This window comes from Calypte anna, chromosome 13 (genome assembly GCF_003957555.1).
Source record: "Calypte anna isolate BGI_N300 chromosome 13, bCalAnn1_v1.p, whole genome shotgun sequence".
NCBI classification, from domain to species: Eukaryota; Metazoa; Chordata; class Aves; order Apodiformes; family Trochilidae; genus Calypte; species Calypte anna.
This window is the reverse complement of record NC_044259.1, coordinates 15,070,820-15,096,451: the sequence shown is the minus strand read 5'-3', so window position 1 is coordinate 15,096,451 and position 25,632 is coordinate 15,070,820. Positions and strand designations below refer to the sequence as shown.

At 50.6% G+C, this 25,632-nt stretch overlaps 1 protein-coding gene across 1 annotated transcript; it reads right to left on the bottom strand.

Moving 5' to 3' along the window:
- Nucleotides 1-8,988: 8,988 nt before the first annotated feature.
- Nucleotides 8,989-24,257, bottom strand: PITX1 (paired like homeodomain 1). The gene is made up of 4 exons (XM_030459160.1): nucleotides 24,224-24,257; nucleotides 15,170-15,432; nucleotides 12,051-12,256; nucleotides 8,989-9,571 (listed from the first exon to the last, which is right to left on the bottom strand). Exons 2-4 carry the CDS (start codon nucleotides 15,330-15,332, stop codon nucleotides 9,032-9,034), a joined length of 909 nt encoding a protein of 302 aa, XP_030315020.1. The 5' UTR covers nucleotides 15,333-15,432; nucleotides 24,224-24,257; the 3' UTR covers nucleotides 8,989-9,031.
- Between the last annotated feature and the right edge of the window lie 1,375 nt (nucleotides 24,258-25,632).

The window sequence follows — 25,632 nt, the reverse complement described above, 5'->3', positions numbered from 1 at the left end:
ATTAAGGGGTTGGACTCGATGATCTCTGAGGTCCCTTCCAACCCAGCCAATTCTATGATTCTATGATTAAATAAAAGTGATGTGAGCAGCAGTGGCACCGACAGCTCTAAAACAGGAAAATGGATATGAGGAGGAAGAGGTGATCCACTAAAATGCTGTGAATATTCTGGGGTTAGGGCAGATGGGTGAAGGGGTGGGTGAGAAAAAGGGTATTTAATTTTGTTTTTTAATATATTTACCAGCTGAAGAGATTGTTAACTGAGCTTGTCTTAACTGGAAAGATTGACTAGAAAAACCTTTTTTAATAACTTAAGGGCCAAAAGAGAAAGAGATTTAGATTGAGGTGGACAGGTTTACAGCAGACAGAATGTGTTGTCTGGGTAAAGAAATTGAAAGGTAGCTGGAAGGATGGAATAAATATCTGACTAATACAGACAGAAAAACATGGGCTGGTAGAGTGACTAGGGCATTGCTTATGGGGAATGTGGAGAGAGGGACAGACAAAAGAAGAGCAGAGTTAATAGGTGAGTAGTTAATAGAGTAATAGATGAGTAACACCCACAGGGAGGGTATCTAGTCATTGAGACTCCCTGCAAATACAGAGAAGTGTGAAAAAAGGTGACCTGCAAGATGCAGATGAGCAAAGGGAGTGTTTGGTAAATGCATGCAAAAAAATTAAAGTGTACATATGGGAAAAAGCAAAAAAGCACATAAGGAAGAGATAGATTAAATGAGCATGGAGTAAATAGATTATATATAAAATTCCTGCAGAATAAAGAGATGATGGTATAAAAGCAAGTTTGGAAGAGTTAGCGAGCTAACAGGTTAGACAGGGGATTGGGCAGATAAAGAGAGGAGTATTCATAAGATGGGAGTGTTGAGAAATTAGCCTGATGATCAAATACAAATTAGAGGGATGTTAAATTGGGAGTAAATCTTGGACAGGATGATTGATGAAGAAGAATGTGGGTGCACATACCAGGAAGCTCGTCAGAGTGGGTATGAATGAATAGAGAGATGAATATGGATGGGAGATGAAAATACTTATTTTGCCATGTTCTATGGAAATGCAGAGAGATTAATAAAAATTTTCATCAGATTGATGAGATAAGTAAGTAGGCAGAGGCATTAGCTTAATGAGTATGTATAAAAGGAACTGCAAAAAAAGATTGCTTATCATGGCATTGGTTCCATTGACGTCTTGGGCATGAGTGGCAAAAGCAGAAGTGATGAATACATTAGTGCCCTAAGAAAGGACAACAGTGATTAGCAGGTAGGAGATAGACTTGATGTGTGAGACATGAATGTATGCAAAACAGGCAAAGAGGTCAGGGAAATGAGGAGATGTGGGGAAAATGGATTGCCAAGAGTTAGGAAACTTGCTTCTAAACTCCTACAGGGATGTGTGGGAGAGAAAATGAGGTGATCTGCAGTCAGGAGATGGACAGAAAGAAAACAGATCTGTTTGCACAAGAAATAGAGAAATTGCACTATCGAGGGTGATATGTGACTCCAAACCAATCCTAAAACTATCCCTAATTCTACACTCTGACACAAACCCAACCCTAGGCTTTAAGCTTATCCTAAGCCAAAGCTAACCCAACAGTAACTGAGCATAGCACTAACCTATAACCCAAACCTCACCTAAAGCTGCACCCAATACCTAACCCTAACACATGCTGAGACCTACCAAGGACCCAGTACTAACCATAATCCTATCCTACACCTAACCCACAACTCACCCTAACCCAGCCAGAACAAAAACGTAATCCTAAATGATGAACCATCCCTATCTCTAGCTTGAAACCAATCTCAACCAACACTCTCTCTAACTTAATCTTAACTTGGCACCCTAGAGGAACAGGCAGAAATATGTGACACATTTGTATTTTGCTGACACTAAACTGCATAAAATAAATTATTAAAAAAAAAAATAGTAAATATCTCAGAGGTGGAGTTGTTAGTTTTGTGTATTCTAAAGTTCTAAGTCGTTTGTTGGCTGGAGGGATGTAGGAGTGGTGGCTAAATGTGAGGGATAAGGTAGAGATGAACAAATTAAGTGTGACTGTGGAGAACAGTTATACCAACGACCTTGGAGTGTGCAAGCAAATAAGAAATTTATAGGTATGATCTCAGATCAGATGGATGAAGATATCTAACACAGAGTGATCTCTGCAACTGGTGGTTAAGTGCCAGATGTGTGTAAGCTGAAGGTAGAGAGGTGTTGGTATGGGATAGACAGGCAAGGAGGAAGTGTCAGGCAGGTGGATCCACCCAGAGCTGTGGGATGAATAGGTATGGATGTTGTCAGAACTTGTTGAGAAGTAAGGAGAGGGCAGGTAATGGGGTGGATTCAGGTCAGGGAAGCAGGCAGGGCTGTAGATTGGTGCTTTCTGGTTTTTTTCTTCAAATTATAGCCCCTGCAAACATGAGCAGAGGAGGTGCCAGCCCCTCCCAGGGAGTTTTCACCATGGAGCACAGGCAAAGGGCTCTCCCTGAAGCCTTGGGGATGAGGTGGGAGCCGGGGGGGGAGCGGTTCCACCCCAATCCTCAGCACAGGGAAGGGGTTGGGGGCAGCCCAGGGGTACAGGAAGGGGGAAGGGGCTGTGGGCTGGAGAGCTGAGAAGTGAAACACACAAAACCACTTAAGGCACGAGAATGAGCTTCCAGAGGACAGGATGCAGCTCTGGGATGGCAGAGGGATTGCCCAGGTCCTGTGCTGAACCCGGTCCGGTGGCACCGTGTGAGTCCCTGGGACCGCAGGTGGCTCAACAGAGGGACCAAGACCCCATCTCAACAGGCTCTTTCCAGGTTTGCTTTCACGGATTCAAGCCCTGCCACAGTAAATATTTAAAGAGTAGGGTCTTGCTTTGTGAGGACAGATGATTAAATGTAGGACCTGCCTTCTGACACCAAGGGGCACAGCCCCGTGTCCCAGCAGCCAGCAGCGGGTCTCCTGCTGGCTACGGTGGGACCAGGGCTTTACCTCCTGCCTCCGAGGGTTTTGCTGGGTACTTTCCTTGTGTGCTTAAGTACTTTCCTGAATTAGCTCTTAAATTAGTGAACCCTCCTTCTAGGCTTTCCGGGAGAAAGAAAAGAAGGAAGTGAAAGGAGAATGGGAATTTTTGAGGGTGCCCGAGTGCCAAGAGCCAACTTTTGTGTTCTCACACTTTGACCCAAGTTAAAGGAGCTTCAGAAGAAGCCAGAGCTGATACCTCTGGTAGGTACAGGTCCTAGGTGCCTTTAAAGATCCCACTGTGTACTTAGCTGTATCTTCAGACATCTAAATCCCTCTAAAAGTCTCACTCTTAGTGTCTAAATCCCAGGTGCCTAACTCACCTCTAGGAAAATCTCACACGGGGACTGATTCACTGAATCTTTTTTCTTTTTTTTTTTTTTTTTTTTAAATGTGGTCCTCACTCACATAGGGCTTTTGAAAATCCCACTGCTAATCTCCTGTACCCGGGCATGTATCACTCAGAAGCCTGTAAAATAAATTGCTCTGTGCTCCTGGGGAACAGCAGCCACTTTGTCCCTGCTCGTACTAAGTCAGATTTTTGCTTCTTACATATTAACACACAGATTGTTGGGAGGGTGGGGGATGTGTTTGGGGTTTTTTTGTTGTTGGTGGTGGTTTTTTTGTTGTTGGTTTTTTTTTTTTGGGGGGGGGGTGGTGGTTGGTTTGTTTGTTTTTTGATGTTTTTTTGAGGGAAGCTCTGCAGATGCTATGCGAGACCTAAATTAAGAACAGGGCTCGGGTGCTGTTTTACATGTTATTTTGGGAAGGCATCGAGCTCTGCCGTGGGTTGTAGGGCTGCATCCAGAGGTGTCGGGAGGAGCCGGCTCTCGGCTCCTCATTTGCATCCGTGGGGTTTGCCCCTGGGCACAAGCTCCACTGATCTCCTGGGAAGATTTATGAGCACCTTTGCTCATCTCAACATTGTTATCTGGGGTTTTGCAAGAAATTACTCGGGTGGAAAAGAGGGGGGAAAAAAAAAACCAACAAGTACATATGCTATTTCGTTTTCCTCTTTTTATTTCCTAAGGGAATTTTTATTTCTTGGTAAATAAAATCTCTGCGCAGATGCTTTCTTCATTAGAGAAAATGCAGTTGGGGGTAAACAAATTATTTTTTTTCTCTGTTTTAAAAAAAATCCTGCTGCAAAAACTAAGGCTGGCTGCCACCGACCCATTTTTGATAGAAAAATCTGCCTGCAGCCCTACTGCTTAATCAGTTGGGAGCAGAGCATACCCTGTAGCTTTTAATAAGAGCAGCTTGCCCGAGCGGTTCACCATGGTGAGCTGCAGAGGAGGCTTGCTGCATAGCTGGGGATTTTATTTTGCAGCTCTGTTAATTAAAACATATTTAATTTGAAGGCTGTTTTTACTGTTTTCTATGAGGGTGAGCAGAAAACTCTGCTCCTGGATAGCTTAAAGGAAGGATCTGAAGGATTTTTTTGTAAAGTAACAACTTTATGTCGTTTGGTGGGCAAACTCGTTGCAGAAACTGTGCAGTTTCTTATTTTTATTTGTTCTCATTCTTTGTATACAGGCTGGTTTAGGAGTCTGAGTATCTTGGCTGGTTTCATAATATCAGACTAAGTTTTCACACACCAGTTGCTGGACTGGAGCAGAAAAGTTGTCACAGATTCTTGTTTAATTGGTAAAGTAATTTTTACTTGAGCAAGGGTAAACTAAAATAATAAGGCCTGAAACTGTGCCATTTAAGTTAATGACAAAACCTTCATAGGTTTCACACAAAGCCTGTATTTTTATTATCCCAGCTCCAGCGACCTTTGCTGCAAGTATGCAGCAAAATGTTAGGGCATTTCTAAGTGTTATTTTTATTATCCGAAATCCCATTAAAATCAGGGCTGAAGCATCCCATTAATTTAAATAGGACTTCGCATAGTTTGCTGAGTTCCAGGCCACAGATAAAGAAAAATATGCAATTTGGAGTTAAACTGACCACAGCTTTTTATGAGAAGACATTTAATCTCAAACCAACAGAGTGGGCTTGAGGCATAAGGGTTTTGTGAACTTCATCTGGACTGGTGCAACAGGAGCTTTCACTGCCCAGCAACTTTGGGGTTGGTCATTTGGGACCTCTCAGGACCACATAGCGTTCCCAAGCAAACCAGGTAGGTATGTGAAGTGTTCCCCAGGCAGCTCTGCCTTGGGAGTGCTAAGAGGTAAGCCAGCAGACCCAGAACAAATGGAAAACTTGATTCAGCTCTTTCTCTGGCTCCAAGTATCCGCTCGCCTTGAAAAAAGCAAAGCTGCGATCCGTGGGCGGGAGGCTGGGGGCTCGCTGCAGCTGAGTCCCACTGGGTTGGAGCCACTTTAGGTGGAAGAGATGGAGCTCCAGGAATCCCTGCTGAAGCTTCGAGGGCTGGAAACCACTTGGAGGGAAGTGCAAGGTGGGGGATGGAAAACCATCACCTCTGGTGTGTGGAAACAGCCACCAGCCAGGCGCTGGCAAGGAGACTTCCAAAACCGAATTGAGAAGAGCTGTGGGGAGAGCCAATTTATACCTGGAATCCTCCTTGGGGGGCTTGGCGGTCTGAGGGACCATTAAATGACAGCCCTCTTTGGCTGCCCCCAGCGTGGGTACCTCCAAGGAAGCAGTATTTGGGTAAGGTGGTCCCAAACGGTGCTTCAGACACACGAAAACCCCAAATAATTCAAGCTTTAGTCACCATGGGGGAAACCTAAGGGCTGCTGGTAGCTGAGCATCTGTAAAACCGCACAGGGAAGGTGGAGGAGCTGCTTTCTGCTCAGTGTCTCCTCGGAATTTTCCTTTCTCTGAGCCATGAATGTGTCAAGATGCCCAAGTTTCGCCCAGCAGCAGGGGATCAGCTTTCCCTGGTACAGACACAGGGCGGACGGGCACCGGTGACGGTCACCGGCATCGAAAGGACGTGTCCCCTGGTCCCCAGATGAGTTTCAGGGGGAGAAAGACAGGGGGTTAAAGACCCCGACAACCATGGAAACTTAAAGCAGGGGCTGGCCAAACATCAGCCCTGCGATCACTGATCTGATTTGGGACCTACAGTCCCCAAATCAGTTTCTCCTCCAGGAACAGAAGAAAAGGAACACCAAAAATCCAGGCTAAAATAACAGCTGAGGGCTTGCAGACATCTCCCCCCCCCACCACCGCCCCCATATGAAAACTGAAGGGGAATATCAATCGCTTTACCGGTCTGCAGCTATAATAAATCCGGTAATAAATTATAAAGTGGCCGAAGAGACTCGACTCTTCTATCCTGAGCCCCCAGCCTCGCTCAAAGCCCCCAAGCACTTCCACAACCACCGCTGTGTTCCCCCCGCTCCCAGCGAACGTCTCCGGGGGCTCCGCAGAGCAGGGCTGCCCCCTGCGCGGCCGCGGAAACCGCCAGGGCTCTGGGCAGAGAGATGCAAACTCGGAGAAGGGAGAAAGAGGCAGATCCGCGGCAGCGCAAAGAGCGCAGTGACAGCCCCGGCAATGGGTTCTGGGGCCGCAGAGGGAAGCGGGAGCATCGCCGCAAAAAAATCGTTTCGCAGGGTGAATGATGGCTTGTTTTTCTACAAAATATTCTTATTAATTATTATAATAGGGAAATAGTTATGAAATAAGATTCTTTTGTGCTTGCAGCGGCTTGGGGGAAAAAAAAAGAAATTAATCGAATAATCTATAACAATTAAGAAAATGGGAGAACTTGGAGAAAGGGTACCTTAGGAAAAAAAAAAACCAACAAAACCCAACAATGCCACGGGAAGGAGCGGTCCCAGGGCTGCGACACGCCGGGAGGGGTCATCAGGGTGAGAAGATTAACTCTTTGGGAGGAGGGGGGATGTCTTGAAAAGCAAAACAACCCAAGGGCTCGAAGCGTTTTTATTTCGTGGGAGCCGAAATCCGGGAGCTGCCTCCGCATCCCCACCGGCTGCCAACCCAGCAGCGGGACGAAGCTGCAGTAAAAATGAGAGGTGCGAGGGAAGGGGATTTCTACTCTGGGGCTGATCTTGGGGAGTGGGGGGTCCTTCACCCCCTTGGGCCAGGTCCCTGCCGGTGTGAGGAGAGGGATATGCGGGGGGTGACGGCGCAATTCTCGCAGGGGGTGAAGGGGACACGGAGGGACCCTCCCCAAAATGGTACCGCCAGCCGGGGGAAGGAGTGAAAGCCGCTTTTCTTCTTATTTAGTCGCTTCTTAAAACACAACCAGAAAAGAACATTAAAGGCACAGAAAAGAACATTAAAAGCATTTTTAGATTTCGTTTCTCTTTTGTGTTTTTTTTGTCTTTTTTTTTTTATTCCCATGCTCTTAATTTTGAAGAAAAAAATAGAAATAAAAATCACAAAACATAACTTATAAAACAATATATATACTGCATCCTTATCCACAACAGCATAACTGAAACATCCAGCGTAACGTTTACCACAGGTGTGAAATACACTGGGAAAAGAAGTACCGTGTGCATTTTATATTATGGTTCTTTGTAATCTACAGGTAATAAGTATCGACAAAAAGAAGCAACAAATATGCCTGCAATTAAACTTCATATGCGTTTTGTATGCGCATTAATAAAAATCATATTTATCATTTCCATGTTTCTGGGTTTTTTGTTATTTTTTTCCTTTTTCCTTTTTTTTTTTTTTTCCAACAAGCACTTGTTAAAGTATCTACATTTACATAATAACACCTTAAGATCGGGGGTTTTTTTGGTTGTTTTATTTTTGGTTCCTTGTTTTTCCTTCACGGTTAGAAAAGCAAGGAACCCTTTCAGCTTTGCTAAGCAACCTTCCCGGACGCCGAGGCAGAGCAGAGATGCAGTATCTGGATTTACTTCAAAACAGACCATTTTTCGTCTATATTTTTTTCTTTTCTGAACTCTTTAAAAGGGGATTAGTTTCTCGTTTTATCGTTGGTTTTTTTTCTTCTTCTTCTTTTCTTCGTTTTTTTTTTTTTTAATTTATTTTTTTAAGAGAGAAGAAAACCACCTCTGCGTTTAAATAAAGATGAATGATAATTTGATTATCAGGATAAGATTTTGGAGGGGGAGAATGCTGAGCAGTTTTCGTACGGCTGGAGGGTTTCTGTGCTCTCTCACGACCGGGGATACTGCAGTCTTTTGGAAAGGATGAAGAGGTAGGAACCTTGAGCTGCTTAGTATCAGGAATGACTGGATTATATCTTCCAACTAAAGAAAAAACATCAAGAATCATGCATTTTAAAAACAGTTTATTCAACGGCCAAGGACAATGATCCGGCACAATGCAACGGTAGATATAAATATAACCTTATATAAGTGGTTGACCCTCGTCATTATTACTTTTAATAGTTTCATACCCAATAGTTTAACCATTTTCCCCGCAGATTCTACTCTGCGAATTAATTTTTTTTTTTCCATCCCCCCTTCCCTTTTATTTATTATTTTTTTTTTTCGAGTGTGATTCTGTTTCTCAGTGGTAAACATTAACCAAACTCTTCCCGTGCGACAAGCGGCCAAGAACCGTCCCACCAGCTCTCACCACCGAGGCGTCCCCCCCACCCCCCGCCGCCCTCCCCGCGGGGCAGCGGCCGCCTTACCAACTCCTGTGCAAGTTCAAGTAAACACATACAACCCGCATAATCCAGAGAAAAATTGCAACTCATCCATGTACCAGATTTCGATGTCTCTTGCAAAAGTTTTCTGGTCTGTTTACGTTTTTTTGATGGTTTATTTTTAATTATTATTTTTTTTAAAGCGCTGCTTTTCTTGGTTGCGTCGTTGGTTTGTATTATTATTCATTTCTTTTTTTTCCTATATAGTCGATGTCCGCGGAGCTTTTTGGGTTTATTTTTTTGTGGTGTTTGCTTTTCTTTCTTTCTTGTTGTGTGGTTTTTTTTTTTCGTTTTCTTTTTTCTTTTTTTTTCCCTCTCTCACTTGCTCAGGCTTAGCTTTGAAATTTTTTATTTTATTTTTATTTTTTTATTTTTCCGTTAAACGTCGTTTTGCTTCTGCTTTGCTTTTGTCGGCGGTGCTTTGTTGGAGGTGGTTTGTGTCAAGTCCGTCAACTGTTATACTGACAAGCGTTTAGACTGGAGCCGGGGCTTTGCAAACTGCTGTAGCCGAAACTGGAGTGCTGCTTTGATTTCAGTCTGAGGCTGGCTAAGCTGGAGTTGCAAGTGTCCCTGTAGACGCTGTAAGGTGACCCCGGTGGCCCGTAAGGACATGCCGGGGAGGACATGGCCGAGTTGAGCGAGGAACCGCCGATGTTGTTGATGTTGTTGAGGCCGGAGTTGGCCATGCCCGGCACGGCCGAGTGGCCCATACTGGAGGGCATGTTCATGGAAGAGATGCTGCTGGGAGCCGAGAACATGGACTGCGAGGAGAGGGGGCTCATGGAGTTGAAGAAGGTGAAACTCTTGGTGGAAAGAGGAGCCGGGGTGAGGCTTTTGGTGGCCCAGTTGTTGTAGGGGTAGCCGGCGTACATGTCGTCGTAAGGTTGCATCAGCCCGCTGAACTGCGGCACGTAGCCGTTCTTGCACAGGTCCATCTGCTGGTTCCGCTCCCGCTTTCTCCACTTGGCTCGGCGGTTCTTGAACCACACCTGGAGGGGGGGATGAAAAATAGAGGGGCCGGGGAAGAGGGGGGAAAACACCGATATGGAGCGGTGAGTACGGGGCCAGCGCTGCCGGGAAGCGCGGATGCGCGCAGGGGAGTGCAGGCAGCGGGATGTGGGGGACACCCATCAACGACCCCCACAACCGCAATCCATTGCCTCGGGGGTCCCGCTCCGCGGGATGCCTGCGCGTACATCTGCGCGCATCCGTCTCTATCCAGCCGGATGCACCAGCTGGGATGCGCGCAACTGCCTTGCCGGGAAGGGTGACTACGCGGGTATCCTTGTCCCCTTGGTCCCCTTTGCCGCCCTCTCCCCTGAGCAAGCCATGGGGTCGGCTCCGTCGCCTGTCCCAGCGCTAATACCATGTAATAAAAGCCCCCTGTTACAGATCATAAAAAGGGGGATTGGATTAGTATGTTTAGGTTTAAAAAAAAAAAAAATTTTTTTTTAAATCAATCAATCCTCGCATCGCCTTTTGAGAGATGCAGCCTCTGTCTTTAGATCTAACGCGAATTTACAGCCCTGAATAAGGAACCGAGAAGCAGGGCCTGCTCCTGGTGTTTGATGCGAAAAAAAAAACCAGCCCAAATTGATCTAGTCTCTCTTCTATTTTATATTAATTTTTTTAATTTTTTAAATTTTTTTTTTAGCCCTCGGAAAGCATTTGATGGTAGACGGGCAGCTCCCAAATTCTTTTTTCCAGGTTGAAACCCATCATCTTCCTACTCGCCCGCTACGCCTGGTCTTCGAGCCTCTCCTGCTGCAGCCCGCCCCCCTCCTCGCCCCGGCTTCATCCGAGCCCTTTCGGACTCCCTTTTGGACGCCAGAGCCCTGTGGTTCCCTGCGCTCTGCACCGCGGAGGTTCCGCTTCCTCCCCAGGCTCACCGGAGCCGGGATCTGTTTTTTCGGGCCTCTCCTCTCGGCGCAAAAATGGCGCAACTATTATTAACCATGGGTCCCAAGGATGGAAAGTTCGGGGCGGGGGGCGGATGGTGGAGTCTATTTTAAAAAATAACAATAATTAAAAAAGAATCCCGTATAAATAGGAAAAGAAAGGCAACATGTTCAAAACCTGTAATATACTCCTCGGAAGGTGCTTCCAGACAGGAATTTCCTGAAAATGAGGGTAATAGTTTTAATTATGGCTCCTAGACATTTTAAAGGAAGGCCCTCATAGCAAATTAAGGTTAGATTTGCAATCTGCAATCTCAGAACATCAAACCAAAACATCTCCGCACAGAGGGAGAACGAAATTATGTTAATGGCAACTCGTATATTAGTTTTATTTGCTTCCTGAAATATTCCGCCAATATTAATGCAGTTTAGACTCCGCTCCGGCTTTGTTTTGTTTTAAACTCAATTAGGACGATGCTTTTAGATGCATTTCCCCCATTACAGATGGGTGTTTACTCTTGAAAGGTTTAAAGCAGAATCTCTGTAATCCGATTTGGTCACTGGCGATTTAATTGCCAAGAAAAAAACAAAGGGGGTGGTGGGGGGAAAGAAAAATGTGATTTTTCAGGATGGCGAGGCTTCCCTCTGCCGTTCCCGTTTTCTCCCCGGTTTCTCCTCAAAGCACACGGTGGAATACGCGGCTACGGTCGAAACCGCGGGGGAATTATCCCTGGAGGGGGACACACACACAGGAGGAACGCAAAGGGGACCTGGAGGAGAAACCGTGACATCCCAGGCACGGCGGGCAGAAAGTGTCGGGATCAATCCAGCCTAACCGCTCGGCTCTGGTGGTTCATTGCCAGAATATTTCACCCGTAAATCTCCCTAAGGAATTGCCGAGGCTATAGATATATCTATATATAGACTTATTTATTTATTTCTGCCGTGGCATCGGCTCCCCCGCGCCTTCGCTTTATCATTATGTATCTACCAGAGCTTATTGACTTTGGAGCGCGATCGCTCCCCGGCCCTTGCCTTTCTCTTTGCCCACCGGTGTCTTCAAGCCGCAAAAGATGCGCGGATTGGAGGCACCTAGCCCCGCACCACGGAGGCGGTGGTCGGGGGATTACAACGAGCCCCCAAGGACTGAGCCGCCATCCTCTCGTCGCGACTGCAACCAGCAGAGCTTTGGTGTGGATGATTTTGGGGAATAACCAGAACAAGGGAAAGGGCCGCTGGAGTTGCTCCGCTATGGGTTAAGGCTACTCAGAAGGGGGGCTTGCCCCCATAACAGGGCCCTTCCCAACACCCCCCATGCCCTCTGCGCTGCTCGCCCCATAGTTTTCGGGTCGGTCCCCAACCGTGGGGCCGTCCGTCCCAGACCGTTCCGAGCAGCATCTCTCTGCGGCCCGGGAGTTGAATTTCTCTTCTCCAGCTTGGATCTCAGTTTTAATCATACAAATCAACGCGGGCGCTGCTCGCAAACCACCAAAAGGGGCAATTTCCCTACAAGACCCCCCCCTACCCGGAGCAGACTTCTGCACCCTCGCGGGGCTGAGACCCCTCTTACCCGGACTCGAGGCTCGGTGAGGTTGGTCCAGACGGCGATCTCCTCCCGCATGCTCATGTCTGGGTAGCGGTTCCGCTGGAAAGTGGCCTCCAGCTCCTGCAGCTGCTGGCTGGTGAAGTGGGTCCGCTGCCGCCGCTGCTTTTTTTTCTTTGCCGGGTCGTCGGTGGCCCCGTCCTCGTTTTTCTGCTCGCCGCTGCGCTCCTTTTCTGCGGTGGGAATTTGATTTCGGGATTGTTTTGTTTTGTTTTGGGATTGTTTTGTTTGGTTTTTTGTGAGTTTTACTTTTAAAATTTATTTAATTTTTTGTTCGCTTTTGTTTGTTGTTTTTTTTTTTTCGTTTTTTTCCCCACTCTCTCTCTCTTTTTTTTTTTTTTTCCCCTCAGACAGAAATAGAGGCGTCCAACCCCCCCATCCTTGCCCGCCCCACTGGAGTGACGCCTGGGGATATCCACGGGGGTTCTGTCATGCCCTACACCCCCCCGATACCCCCTTCCGCACCCAAACCCGGAGGACAGAGCCCTGAGCGGGCCTAGGGCGCCCGGGAAGGCAGCGAAACCCCCAGGATGGCCCAGCTCGAAGTGGGACCGAGGAGGGGGAGTACTGGTGGAGGGACACGGGGTTCCTCTTAGCATCGGCCGCTCCCCACACCACCTCTTCACTCTCTCCAAGCTAAGGCGCGATCTTTGCTCTATTGTCTTTGTTGTGCTCGGCCGCGGCAGGAAACTTTGGAAGGGCAGGGGTGTAAAACCCAGCAGCGATTCATTGCAAAAGACACTCTCCCTCTTTGCCTCTACACACCCTCATTCTTATTTCTTAAAAAAAAAAAAAATAAATTCTTTTTCCCCTTTTAGGATTTTAGTGTTTATTTGAACTCGAGGCTGAGCGAAGTCCTCTGAAAAAAAACCAAAATCATATCGAACGAAGCAAAGAAAAAGCAAACAGGAGAGTTTTCACGGTGGGGATTTGCGCGGATTGGAAGCAGAAATCCAACCCCGGCCCTGCTGCAACGGGGGGACAAACCACCGCTCCCTTTCCGTAACGGGCTGCCTGGTTCTCCCAGCCCGTGTTTCAGTCCGATTTAACCCGCTTAAAACACATGGAAAGGGACTCAAAGGCTTGAACGAAATGTGCTCCCGGCGCGGGGCCCGGCGGGAGCGCGGAAAGGTGCGGCTGGGCGGCGGGCGCGGAGGCTGCGGAGATGGGGGATGCGGCCATCCCCGGGGCCTCTGGCCTGCTGCCTCCGCAGGGAAATTCCGCAGAGACTTTTCCTTTTTGTAGTGTTTCCCACCCCACCTCCTTTCAGCGAGTTTTATCCAGCCGGCGGTTATTTCTCCAGCCCCGAGTTCTGCGAGGTAAGAGCGAGGCTAAAAATAATTGCAAGCTGCATCCAAAGCCCGGCAGGATTCGTCCTTGCAAAGTCACCCCTCGCCTGGGCACCGTCCACAGCTAAAGGGGAAGGGGGGAGACAGGATCTCGAGGCCCAATGGGACCCCCAAAAGGGGTTGGTTGCAGCCCGGTTGGCCTCTCGCTGCTGTAAGAGATTTGCAGAGCAAACAAGGCCTCTGCGGAGCAGCCCCCGTCACCACCCGCCCCCCCCTTCACCCCCCTGGCCCCTGGACCGACCGAGACTCAAGGCCCGGTGGTGGCGGGGAAACAGAAACCAAAATAACCCCCGCAAAGAGAAATCGTTTGGTTTGGGGCTGGGAAGAGCGGGGAGAAACAGAGCGAGAGGGAGATGGGGGTCACTAAGAAAGCGTTGTGATTCTTCCCGGTCGCCCCTTGCCCCGTTTCAGGTTTAATTGTGCTTGGATTTCATTAAAAGTCCGGCCTCTGCGCCAGGCTGTGACACAATTTGAAATCATAAAGCAGTTCAGTCTTGATCGGCATTTGTACCTTTTTTTTTTTTTTACCCCCATTAAAAAAGAAAAACATATATGAGAAAAATATTTCGCAGCTTCTCGTAGAAGAAAAGCAGGCAGGTCCTCAGTCCTCCTCCAGAACCAAGGGGTCACACACAGGGGTAGGGCAAAATGGAGCAAATCTCCCTCTCTAATCTTAAATAATCCCCTCTAATCTCGGAGTCCCTTCCAGACGCCGGTCCCTAACTTTGTTTGCGAATCAGTCACAACCCAAACCCTGTTTATCACCGGGTGCCACTTCGGGGACCGATTCTTGTCGCAACCACTCTCTAGCTTCTAGGACCTGCTAAAAGTCCGGAGGGTGCCACAGCCATTACAAAAATTTACAGTTAAATAAGATATAAACTCCCCCTTGAAATGGTCTCGGTGGATGATGGGTATCACTCTCCTTCCTGCAGCTTTTGTTTCCTTCTCCTAGTTTCTCTTGTCATTCTAGAAATGTTGCTACTTTAATTAAATACAAACTGGGAAACCGCAGCTTTCCCTGCAGCTCTCGCACATGGTGGTAAGGGCGCGGGGACCCTTTCCAGCGGGGAAAAAACGCGCAACTTCTGCTCGAAATGTCTCCGCGGCCGCGCACATCCCCTCCGCGGCGGCCCGCGCTGCCTGCACGCGGCCCCAAACCGCCTCTCCTGCCTTGCGGGGGTTTTCTTTCTTTTTTTAAACATTTTTTCCCCTCCCATCTTTTGACAGAGAGATCTTTTTTCCACCTCTGCACCACCCGAGTTGGAAAATAAACCCGGGCAAAAGCTGACATTATTTCAGAAACATCCGGCAAAACCGCAGTCCCCGAAGAGCCCCCCTTTTCCCTTCGAGCCGAACAATTAATAATTGTGGTTTTTATTATAAAAAAAAATACAAATTTAAAAGGGAGCAGCTCATGGGATGGGGCAAGGGAAGCCTGGGTGCCCTCCCGGTGGGCTGTCAGCACCGGGCACGACGGAGGAGACAGCCCCTTCCCCCCACTCCGGTTCTTGGGGCTGGGATGGAGCCTCGGGGATCATCGGCAGCTCTTGCCCCCTCCCCTGTGTCCCCCTTCTTCATCCTCTCTGGTTGTGCCTAATCGACCACCCCACCAAGGGAAGGCGCGGTGGGGAGGGGGAGGCGGCGCGGGGGGAGCTGGCCGGGACCGCGGGGTTTTGGGGGAGGGGAGGAAGGCTAAGGGTGGGGGTTGGGGGGAAAGAGGAGGTGGGGGGTTACCTGGCACCTCCGTGTCGGAGGATTCACTGGCTGAGTTCTCGATCGGGTCTCTGGGTTCCGAGGATCTTTGCAAATGGAAGCTGGAAGCCATGTCATGGGAGGGTTGGGGTCTCAAGCTCTCGGGCAGTCTCTCCAAATTCATTCCACCTTTAAAGGAATCCATGGCAGGGGCGCCGAGCTGCCCGGGGAGTTTGCAGGTGTTTATTCCACACAGAAGGGAACAAGGACGTTTGTTTTTTCTTTTTCTTTTCTTTTCTTTTTTTCTTATATATTTTTAAGGAAAAAAAAACACAACAAGAAAAAAAAAAAAGAAAGAAAGAAAAACAAAAGCAAATCCACTTATTACTAACAGTGTTATTTTAAGGGTGTCGGAAGAAGAGCTCTGGGCAGTGCCTGGAAGCCGGTTGTCTCTGCTCGGGGAGAGGCACGGCAGTCCGGCCGCATAGGCAGGGAGGTGGTAAAGATCCCTTATAGAGAAACGCGAGTTGCGAGTTGGACAGTTTAAAGCTAAAGAGATTAAAGTGACCTGCCCTAGAACAAATGCCTGTAGTTAAACGGGGCTCCTCCCCCTGAAGGTTAAATCCTCCCCGTCGCTCATGCATCACTCCATCTAGTGCTCGCCCAGCCTGGCCGAGCGGGCGGACCTGCCTCCGCGCTCCCCGCCGAGGTGCGCCCCTTGCGCGGTCGCGGCCAGGCCCGCGTAACCCCCGGCAGGCCCCTGCCCGGCCCCCGCCGCGTCTTCTCCCAGGGTGCCCCCTCCCCTCCTTCCCTAAAGTCGGCGGTTTTAAAAATACTTCAGAAACGAATGGAAAGGTGAAAAGTCATCCCCAGCCGCCCGGGGGGGAGGTTCAGGACCCCCTGCCCGCCCTCAGCACCCTGCCAGCCCGCCCTCCTCCGCTGCGTCCTGCCATCCTCCAGAGCGCAAATTGCGCCCCCAGTCAGGGCGGCATCTCCGCAGGCTTCCTTGTACCCAGCCCTCCTGGGCCTCCCGGCCCAAAGAACCTCCTCCCCCAACGCCCTGCGCATCTTGCACACCCCTCAGCATCCCTGCGCGGGGCTCTGCGACCCGTCCCGGCGCGACGTGACCCCACAGCGAATTTTCGTTCAGTGGGGAACATGTTCCTCCCAGAGTGGAGGTGTGGGGGGGTTTCTTTTATGGACAGCCTCCTCGGGCTTGCGTCTGACCTGCTTTTATCTTTTTTTAACATTTTTTTTCTGGCTGTGGGGTTTATAACCAAGCGGCTGGGATCCAGCCCGGCGAGCCTGGGGACTGGAGCGCGGGGAGCAGCGGCAGCGCGAAGGCTGCCATCACACCGTCTTTCAGCACATGATTAATAACAAATAATTTTCTTCCCTCAGCCGAACTCGCAGTGACCCTGCGGAGGGGTGTCAGCTACTTTGCCAGCCTAGGGGACGGGGCTGGAGACACCTCTCCCCACCGCCCCAAACCCCTGCCCTAGTGGACACCGGTGCGCCGGTGCTGTACGGCCGGTACCCGGTGCTGTCCCTCGCAGGCCGGGACACGGCTTGGAGCCTCCGGGATGACACCTCGGAGGTTGGAGAGGTGTAAAAAGACATGGGAATCCCTTAGTGTCGAGGGGAAGTGATGGGAACCGCGGGTACCGGTGGGGCAGGCGGTGGGGGGCTCGTTTCACCGGGGGAAGGGACAAGGGAAAGGGGGAGAAGGACTCTTGGCTGTGCCTCGGGTAAGGACCTTTTCTCCTCTTTATTTTCTAGGCTCACTTTAACTGATCCATCCTGACACTCTATTTTGCTTTCAAATCAAGTAAAGATGTGGGAGAGAACTTTTGAACTGGTTTATGGAAAAGTAGGAGGGAAGCTATGCTCCCTCCCAAGTTTTGTTTTTTTTTTTTCCTACATCGCCGGGATGATGCAGCCGGGCCCGCCTTGAGCCCCCTTCCCCTATTTCTCTCCCCCCCCGGCAGCTCCCAAGGACCGGGGTCCCCCTACCCATGGGACCAGGGACACCGGCAGAGACAGCCCACAGCTCCCAGTCCCAACCCTCTGCTCTCCAGCCCCTTCTGCAGTTTAGGGGGTGCACAGGTGGGTGCAGGCAGGGCCAGATCTATCTAGCTCGGTCTTTCTTTTTTTCCTCTTTTTATGACACCTTAGATATCGGTCTGTCTGTCCACTCCTCACAGCTGAACAGGCTGTTTGAGTCTACGAACAAAGGGGAATTTCGGGCACCAGGGGTGAACAGGAACATCTCTGGGCTGCTAAAAATGAACGCAGTTTTAAATGCAAAAATAAAATAATTTTTACCAGGACCTCTGGGCTTCGAGGGGCTCAGATGATGCCGGAGCCCAGGACAGGGGAAGGATGGAGACTTCCTCGAGGGAGGAAAGCAAGAAGCGGGGATGACCTTTCCCCCGAGGAGAAGGAAGGTGACCGGATTGCAAACGTACATGGTGCCGTAGACCCTTCCCAGAACCGATTTTTTCTTTATTTCAGAAGAAAGAGACGGAACCTCTGGGCTCCTCTGTTCTCAGCGGGAGGGGATGGAGCTCAGAGGGCCAGCCTGGAGACTGGGATGGAAGAGGGCTCCCAGCAACCCAGCGGCTCCTCTCCAGCTATTCGAAACCTACTGCTCACAGCAGCATCAAAAACGGACGCAGGATTTTTTTTTTCCTTTTATTGCATCTAACTTACAGTTTTTTTCTTGCTCTCTAAATTCTGTTTTTTAAAAACTCGTTCTAGGCTCCATTCCTCCCTGCCAGGCTCAGGGAAAGGCTCAGCCTCAGGCATCCAGGGGGTGATTTGCGCGAGGGGACGGCTCGCTAAGGCCGGGTCTGGCCATCTCCTAGGGTGATGGCCTCCCCTGGTTCCTGCTGGGTGGTCCCTGGGGAAGACACCCCTCGATACCGGCGTTAAATAGAGGGTAACGGTCCGGCCCTGCCGTTCCCGACCCTCGGGGGGCGGAGCAGCACCAGCCCCCCCGCATCCTCCCACCCCCCAGGTGTGTCTATGGCGGGGACCGGGCTGTAAGAGCACACCTGCGCACGGGCCGCGTCTCAGCCGGGCGGAGATATAAATAAATACTTATATATGCGTGTGTGTCTCCTATATGTCCTATGCGGATTTAAGGGCATCCTGCCTCTCGGCGCTTTAGGGTGCGGGCACATTCCTAATCGCACAGGAGCCAAATCTGCCCGATTCTTCCCGTTGCCGGTCGGGACACCACTTGTAGAGACAACTGAGCGCATCCGCAGGGCGGTCGCCCCCAATTGTGCGCTGTCTCCTCTCTCCTCCCCGCCAGGCCCTCTCCATTTCGGGATGCTGAGGATGCCCTCTCTGGCAAACCCTTCCAAGAGACGGTACGTCACGGGTCCGTTCGTGTGACGTCATAACTTGCTTCCCTGACATCACGCCTCACCAGGCCAGGCTCCAAGACAACCCCAGATGTTCCCGCTCGGAGCCGGCTGCTTTTCCCCCGACGTGAAGGCGGGACAGAGGACCCACGGACCAGGCGGGAGGGTGGACGCAGGCTCGGGATCTCCTTTTCATCCGCCACCCCCCCTGGCTCCCCAGGGACCGGAGGGAGCTGCGGAGAGAGAGAAGCAGCAGCAGACGAGGGCAACCCAGCTGGGGGGCCCCCGACCAAGGCCCGACCTCTCCAGGCCACCCCCGAGGAACCGCGACTTGCGTGGGCGTGGGAAGGGACGGGGACAAGCAGGGGGGGATCAAGCTGGGGGTCGAGAGGGACCCACGGACCCCCCCTCGGGATCTGGCCGGTTTTTGAGGGTCATGGGAAAGATTCGCGTGGGAAACCTCTGCGTGGGTCTGGAGGAGCATCGCCGCTCAGCACCCGCGCAGACCCACCCTTCCGAGGCTCCTCCACGCAGCATCAGGGGGCTGTAAACCGCTGGAAGCCCCCATAGAAAGTGCTCTGCTCCCTGCTGTTAGAAATAAGCCAAGAACGAGAGTTGGCGTTTATAAATCAACCAGGGACGGGGGCCGTGGCCGTGTTGCCCACTCGATGCCGAGGAGGGGGTGTCTGCCTTTGGAGAGAGGCTGTAGCCAACGCAAAACCACCTGGGCCATATATCAAGTGGTGGAGTTCAGTCTCTGCCAGCTTTTTCCTCTTCAGATTTATTGGCGATGTATAGAGTCAGATTCGGGCTATAAATTATTGGGAATTGTTACAAAAATGAAAGCATCTCCTCCCAAGCCCTACAGGAGAGATAAGCTCCTGAAAAACAGAGCTGCAGGAGAGCTCAACCAAACCCAAGCTTAGCCGACTCAACCTAACCAATACAAGACAAACCAAGACAAACCAAGACAAACCAGGACAAACCAAGACAAACCAAGACAAACTCAACCCAACCCAACTCAACCCAACCCAACCCAACCAAACCAAACCAAACCAAACCAAGCCATGCCAAGCTAAGCCAAACAAAACCAAACAAAGCCAAGCCAACGAAATCACAACGACCGTAACCAAAACAAGCCAAGTCAAATCCAGACAAAGCAATCCTAGATAAACCGAATCCAAAGCAAACCAGCCAACCTCTATTTGGTGCCACCTTCGTGCAGCCTAGAGCTACCGCGGAAAACAATTTTTTTAAATATTAAAGTCCTATAAGTGCCCAGCGGGAGGCGAAGAGCCGGCTGGAAGGGTGAGGCTCCCCCGTGACCAGCGCCAGCAGTGCTGCGACAGCGCGCAGGGGCATTTTTAAATCTTTCCCCTCTGAAAATGTCCCCCGCACGGATCAATCAGTGGTTTTCGGCCTCCAGCCCTCGCTCCTGGCCTCTGCTGGTGCCTGACTGACCCTCGGGATGCCCAGGCGGGTTGGGAAGAGGCAGAGGCCGGGGATGTGCGCAGGCGTGTGCGCAGGACAGCGCGGAGCCCCGAGCGCACCGCGGGGGGCGATGTTTGTTGTTGCAGTGCCCCGATAGGGTGGTGTCCATTGGGGCAGTGTCCCGGGGTGCGGGTCTTGTCCCAAAAGAGCATCACCCAAAACGCCGCCTTATGCGCACCGTCTACACCCCTGCGCAAGGCAACGCTCAGCACTCCCCACCGAGACCAGATCCCGATCCGGCTCTAAGGAAAAGCAAACTCCAGGTAACGGCGACCACGAAACGAGCCCCAGCACCCCTCGACCTCCCGCCGGAGCCGGATCCCCCCACCAGGCCAGGCGGAGCGGGCAGCAGCGAGGGGGGTGAAACCCAGCACAAAGAGCATGTTAAATCGCTCAGGAGAGGAGGGTGGAAAATTACGCTGGCTCCCAGCCGGCCTGTCCTCCTCTGTCTGCGGAGCCAGAAGAGCAATTTTCACAAGAAGCTGAGCAAAACGAAATCAGACCGTTTTGGAACTGAGGCTTTCGTCCTTCCGCCTGTCATCCAACCCTCCGGTTTCCGCGGACGCGCAGGGACCCTCCGCGCAGCCCTGAGCGACGGGCGGGCTTCAAGTCGCCTCCTCCGGCCTCCCGCAGCCTTCCAAACCATCTCGCCCCCAAGGCCTCATCCTATCCGACCCTGCCCCAGAACCTCGTCTCTCCCCGACATTCAAACCCAACGGGGAAAACTGATTTTTCTGGTAGGGGGTTGGTCCGTGACACATCCCGGGGCACCTGGGGGACCCGGGGCTGCGGTTTGTCGTTCACCCCCCTCCTCCGCCCCCGCCATCCTCATCTCGCCCCGAGGCTGCCCCGGGCTCCGGCAGCCAGCGGCAGCGCTTGAAAAAAACTTGGGATGAAAAAGATGAAGGCTTAATGTTTTCTGACAGATACAAATGATACCCCAAGGCTTTCTTGAAATGCAAGCGACTGACGGCTGGAGAAACGGTTTTCCTATTCGGGTTTCTGCAGCTGGAAGCAAACGAGGGCTGGGTGGAGGGAAATCCCCTCGGACCTCCTCACCTTACCCTCTCCCAGAAAATAAAACCATCTCCTGGGTGTCTGCCATTAGGCCTTGGACAACTCTTTCTTTCTTTTACCCCAAATGCCTGGCAGTACAATCCCAGTCTGGCCTAGAGCTCCTTACCAGCCATCTCCCCATCCCTCAGCCCACAGACGCTGTACTCGGCTCTAGGAAAACACGAAATTTGCTGTTACCAACTGCTTGGGTTTATATCTGACTGGTGGCAGAATGATGGGAGTGAGTGTCAGCGCCCTGCAATGAGGATGGGCAGCTCAGGAACACGGGGAGTTGTTTCCTTTAGGGGGGTGGGGCAAGGTAAAGAGGGAAAAAAGCAGAATATGGTCCCACAATTCCCTCTCTGAGCAGAGGGAACATGCTTTTCTTATTAATTGATGGAGGAAGGGGCACCGCAGTTTGCTAGGCAGTCTGCTCATGTTACTCTGGGCATCCTTAGATCCCGAAATTTGTCTCTTTTGTGGAGTAAAAAAGATGCGGCTGAAGCAGGATAATCAAAGGCCCGGGCACTCAGTTCCATTTGTTAAGACCAGTCTTCAACAGGAAAAAGAAAAGAAAAAAAAAAAGAAAAAAAAGGAAAAAAAAAGAGTCTGTGTTTGGAACCGCCGATATTATGTTTCCATGTGGGTTTCCCCCACCTTGTTTCGGGCCAGTAACCTCTTAATTGCTGCAGCGTTTGGATGAGGGAAACACATTTCCCTTCAACAGGACATTTCCTGAAAGGCTGAAATATTCTAATAAGGCGCTGGGCTCTTTAATGTGCTCAGAACAGCAGCGAATCTCTGCCGAGACGCACATTTCCTGCTTAAAAATGCTAAATCAGAGAAAGAATTAACCTTTGTGAGCGTTCAGGCTCTTCTCATCTATATTATCTCTTTATTTTCCTTCCCCCCTCCTTTTATATTTCCCCTCTTATTTAATTTTTCCTCTCTTATTTTATTCTTTCCCCCTTTTTTTATTTATTTATCTTTCTCTCTCTCTCTTTTTTTTTGTTTTTTTTTTTTTTTTTTTAAGTTTCCCTCGAAACGCTGATTTCTCCCCGCTGCCTGGCGGCACCGCGCTGCTTCCTGCGCGGTTTTACCGCATCCCGCGCTTTTCTCCGCTGCCCGGGGAGCAAACACCGCCGAGACATAGACACGGGACAGTTTTATTTCCAATTTCATTATGGGAAGGGCCGTATTTTAACGGGCCCATCTCGGGGACAGATAGGAACACGCTGCCTTCCAGAGGGCTGTGCTAATCAGCACGCCGGGTTAGATATAAAAAGTTCAGGGCAAATAAAACGAATTAGTTTTATTAGCACGTTTAGGAGGCGGTCTAACGAACGAATTCGGCTTTGCTAGAGAATGTTTCCTCCTCCCCTTTTGTTATTTAAAAGCAACATCTATCCGAGCTGTTCATCACGGGAGGGAATTAATGCACTGCTCAAGCTGCGGTGATTTTTTTTTTTTTTTTTACTGAGAGAAAGGCGCTCCCTGCTCTAAACCCGATAAGAAGGATTTATAATCTTGGAAAGTCACGATTTCATAATAAAACCTGCGTGAATAATAAAACCGACTGTAAAGGACAGGCTGAGAAGTTCTCCAGGTTATTGTTCGGCGGTAGCTTTCGGTAGGAAACCTCTGCCTCCAGCAGACGCGCCTTGAACTCGCCTAAAACATTCCCAAGGAAATGTTGCCACCGCTCCAGCGCGGGATTGCGAGGGATATTTCAGGCAAAACGCAGGATTTTGGGGAGATTTTCCCAGTGTAGCTCTTAGAAAATATTTGGAAGTAATTTTTTAGATTGGCGACTGGAGTTGGAGCTGGGAATAACCGGGAGAGTTAGGACCTCGGTTTGCTAAGTGGAAAAAAAAATTTTTTTTCAAACTAATATATAAAGCAAACGGCGTCTCGGCCCTCGTTGCAGGCACAGCATTATTTTTGTCTGTTAAATTCGTGCCTCGGATTTCTTGGTCGCCCTCAGTACGGCTGGCAAAATTTGGGAAAAAGAGAGGAAATAATAGAAAACTCGCCTAGTGAATTTCTTTTTTAAACGCGAGATCTAAAAAATCTTCGAAATATACCGTCGGTGAGAAGCTCTCGGGTACATTTAAGCGGGATTAGTGCGTGGAAAAAAATTGCTTTTTTTTTCCCCTCACCCAGAGAATTTCACTCCCGCTGAGGGCAGCGTTATCCCGGAGCGGTCCCGCCGGACCCCCGCGTTATATGCAGCTTCTACAGCTGGTGCTGTTTCTTCAAATCAGAGTTAAAAAAAAAAAAAAAAAAGAAGAAAAAAGGGGAAAAAAGAAGGAAAAAAAGCAGGGATGCTACAGAATATTAGCTCTCTGGAAAGGGAGTTCACCGACGGCCCAGCCGCACCCCGCTCACCCCGGGTGCACTGCGGGGGCACCCCGCACCCCCACCCGCACCACCTGTACCCCCCGTTGGTCCTGGGGAGCCCCCGTCCCACCGGGTCCGATTCCTCCCCTTCCGACGGTCCCCCCCCCCCTCCCAGACCTCCGCGCATCCCTGCCGCGCACCGGCCAGCCCTGCCGAGTAGCCGGTTACGAACCGCGGTGTGTTCCGAGCCCGCGGAGCGGCCAGAGCAGAAGCGCTGGAGGCTGAAAACTGTGCGGAGCGTTAAGGAAAAAAATATTTAAATATATATATTAAAAAAAAAAAAAGAAAAAGTGAGGTAACCCCTCTGGAATTGAATTTCCCAGCGTATTTGTCAGAGCTGACGAAGCGCAGAGGCCCGGAAAGAATTTATACACGGTATAAAGATGTCAAAGACTGCGCGGAGCGCGGAGTCGCTCCCCGGCCTCCGCGGGCGCGGAGCCGCCGCAAAGCTGCGGAGCGAGCCCGGGGTAAGGGGCGCTCAACAACACCCCCTCTCCCCCCCATTCCCTCCCTGCCCCCGGTCTTGGCTTTGTTTCCCAGCCCTGAAAAGAGTCGAGTAGCCGGAGGAGTCGAGAGGGGGCCAGGGGTGCGCAAGCCCCGCGGACACGCGTGGGGAGAGGCGGTGGGGGCCGGTGGGGCGGGCGCAGGCGTGGGGGGGCGGGACGGGGCGCACGGGGCTGTCGGGGAGGGACAGGCAGTGACACGCGTGGGGCGGGACGGGCGTTGGGGGTGATGATGGTGGTGTTTGGGAACACGCGTGGGACCCTCCCCCACTTACCGGGCGGGTGCGTTCGGCGGCGGCAGCGGGGTGCCGGGCCCGGCGGGGGCTGTGTGCGCCCCGGCCGCCGCTCCAGGGTTTTCTTGGGAGATTTCCCCGTCTCCTCCTGACGTCAGCCTCGTCCCAGGGTGCTGCAGACGGGGGAGGGCCGGGGGCAGGGCCGGCAGCACCGGGAGACCGGCGGCCCGGCAGCTCTCTCCCCTCACCTCGGTCCTGCCGCCAAACGCAGCCCCCGGCCCGGCCCCCCCGCGCTACCCACCCCCGCTGCTGGCCCTCGGGGCTTCTTGCGTGCTCCCGGTTATAGAGCCCCTGCTTTCTTAATTTCCACCCGCCTGGTGTTCTTGTCCTTGGGAGGAGTGATAAGGAAAAGTAATTCTTTCTTTCAATTTTTAAATTTTTAAAAAGAATTATTTTAATTTCTCATTTCCTCCCCTAGGAGATGCCCTGAAATAAGCTCCTGGCTCAGGATTTCAGCGCTGAATAATTCGAGGTAACAAATAGCTGGGACTGGACAACACAGGTATGTCCAGCCCAAACCCAGGCCCTTTGTCTAGTTGAATTTTCCAGGGATGCTTCTGGAGTTTCAGACACTTTGCTTCTCATCCCAAGCCCCTTGGAAGGTCTCCTCTTGAAAGCAAAACCATGCTGTGAGCAAGCAAACACTGTGGTGCCTTGTGCTTCCCTACCTAGGAAGTAAGTCACACAGGCACAAAGTTAGAAATGTAGCTGGAAACCAAGGACAACAAGTATGGAATGGATCAGAAAGATAAATAGCATAAAATCAGGAACAGTCCAGTCCCATACTCACCATTTGTTACAGAGAAAAAGAAGTAAATGGGATTCACATGTCGAGCATTAGCTGGTCGTTAGTCTGTAAGATAATATTAACTTTAGTGATTGCTGCTTTACTCCAGTTTTCCAAAGGCAGTTCCAGGAGGAGCCCAGCCTGTAATTTAGGATGGCACATACTGTGTGAAAGAGGCTTTGGCATTGGGGCCTACCAGCACATCAAGGTGATATGAACATAATAAAACCTTTGGAGAAGGGAATAGGAGTTCATGAATTAATACATTCTACTGGTTTAATTCTCAGACCTAACAGAGATCCCTGCTCAGCTGATCACTGCAGTCCAACAGCTGGTTGAAAGGTGCTGGGAAATTAAAGAGCAGGAAGATGATTGTCTTTAAATCAATGTTTAATGATGTGGTACTAGGAGCAAAGTCTTCCTCCAGCAGATGTTGATATATTGGGGATGAAGGGAAGCTTCCCAGGCTGCCTGAGGAGCTGGGGAGACACCTCCATGTCCCACCAGTCTTGCAGGTGGCTCTGATGTCCTCAGCATGGTGACACAGCTGGCTTGGCACTGGGCTTGACTGAGGGCTGATCTGGTGAAGGCTTTGCCCAGGTCT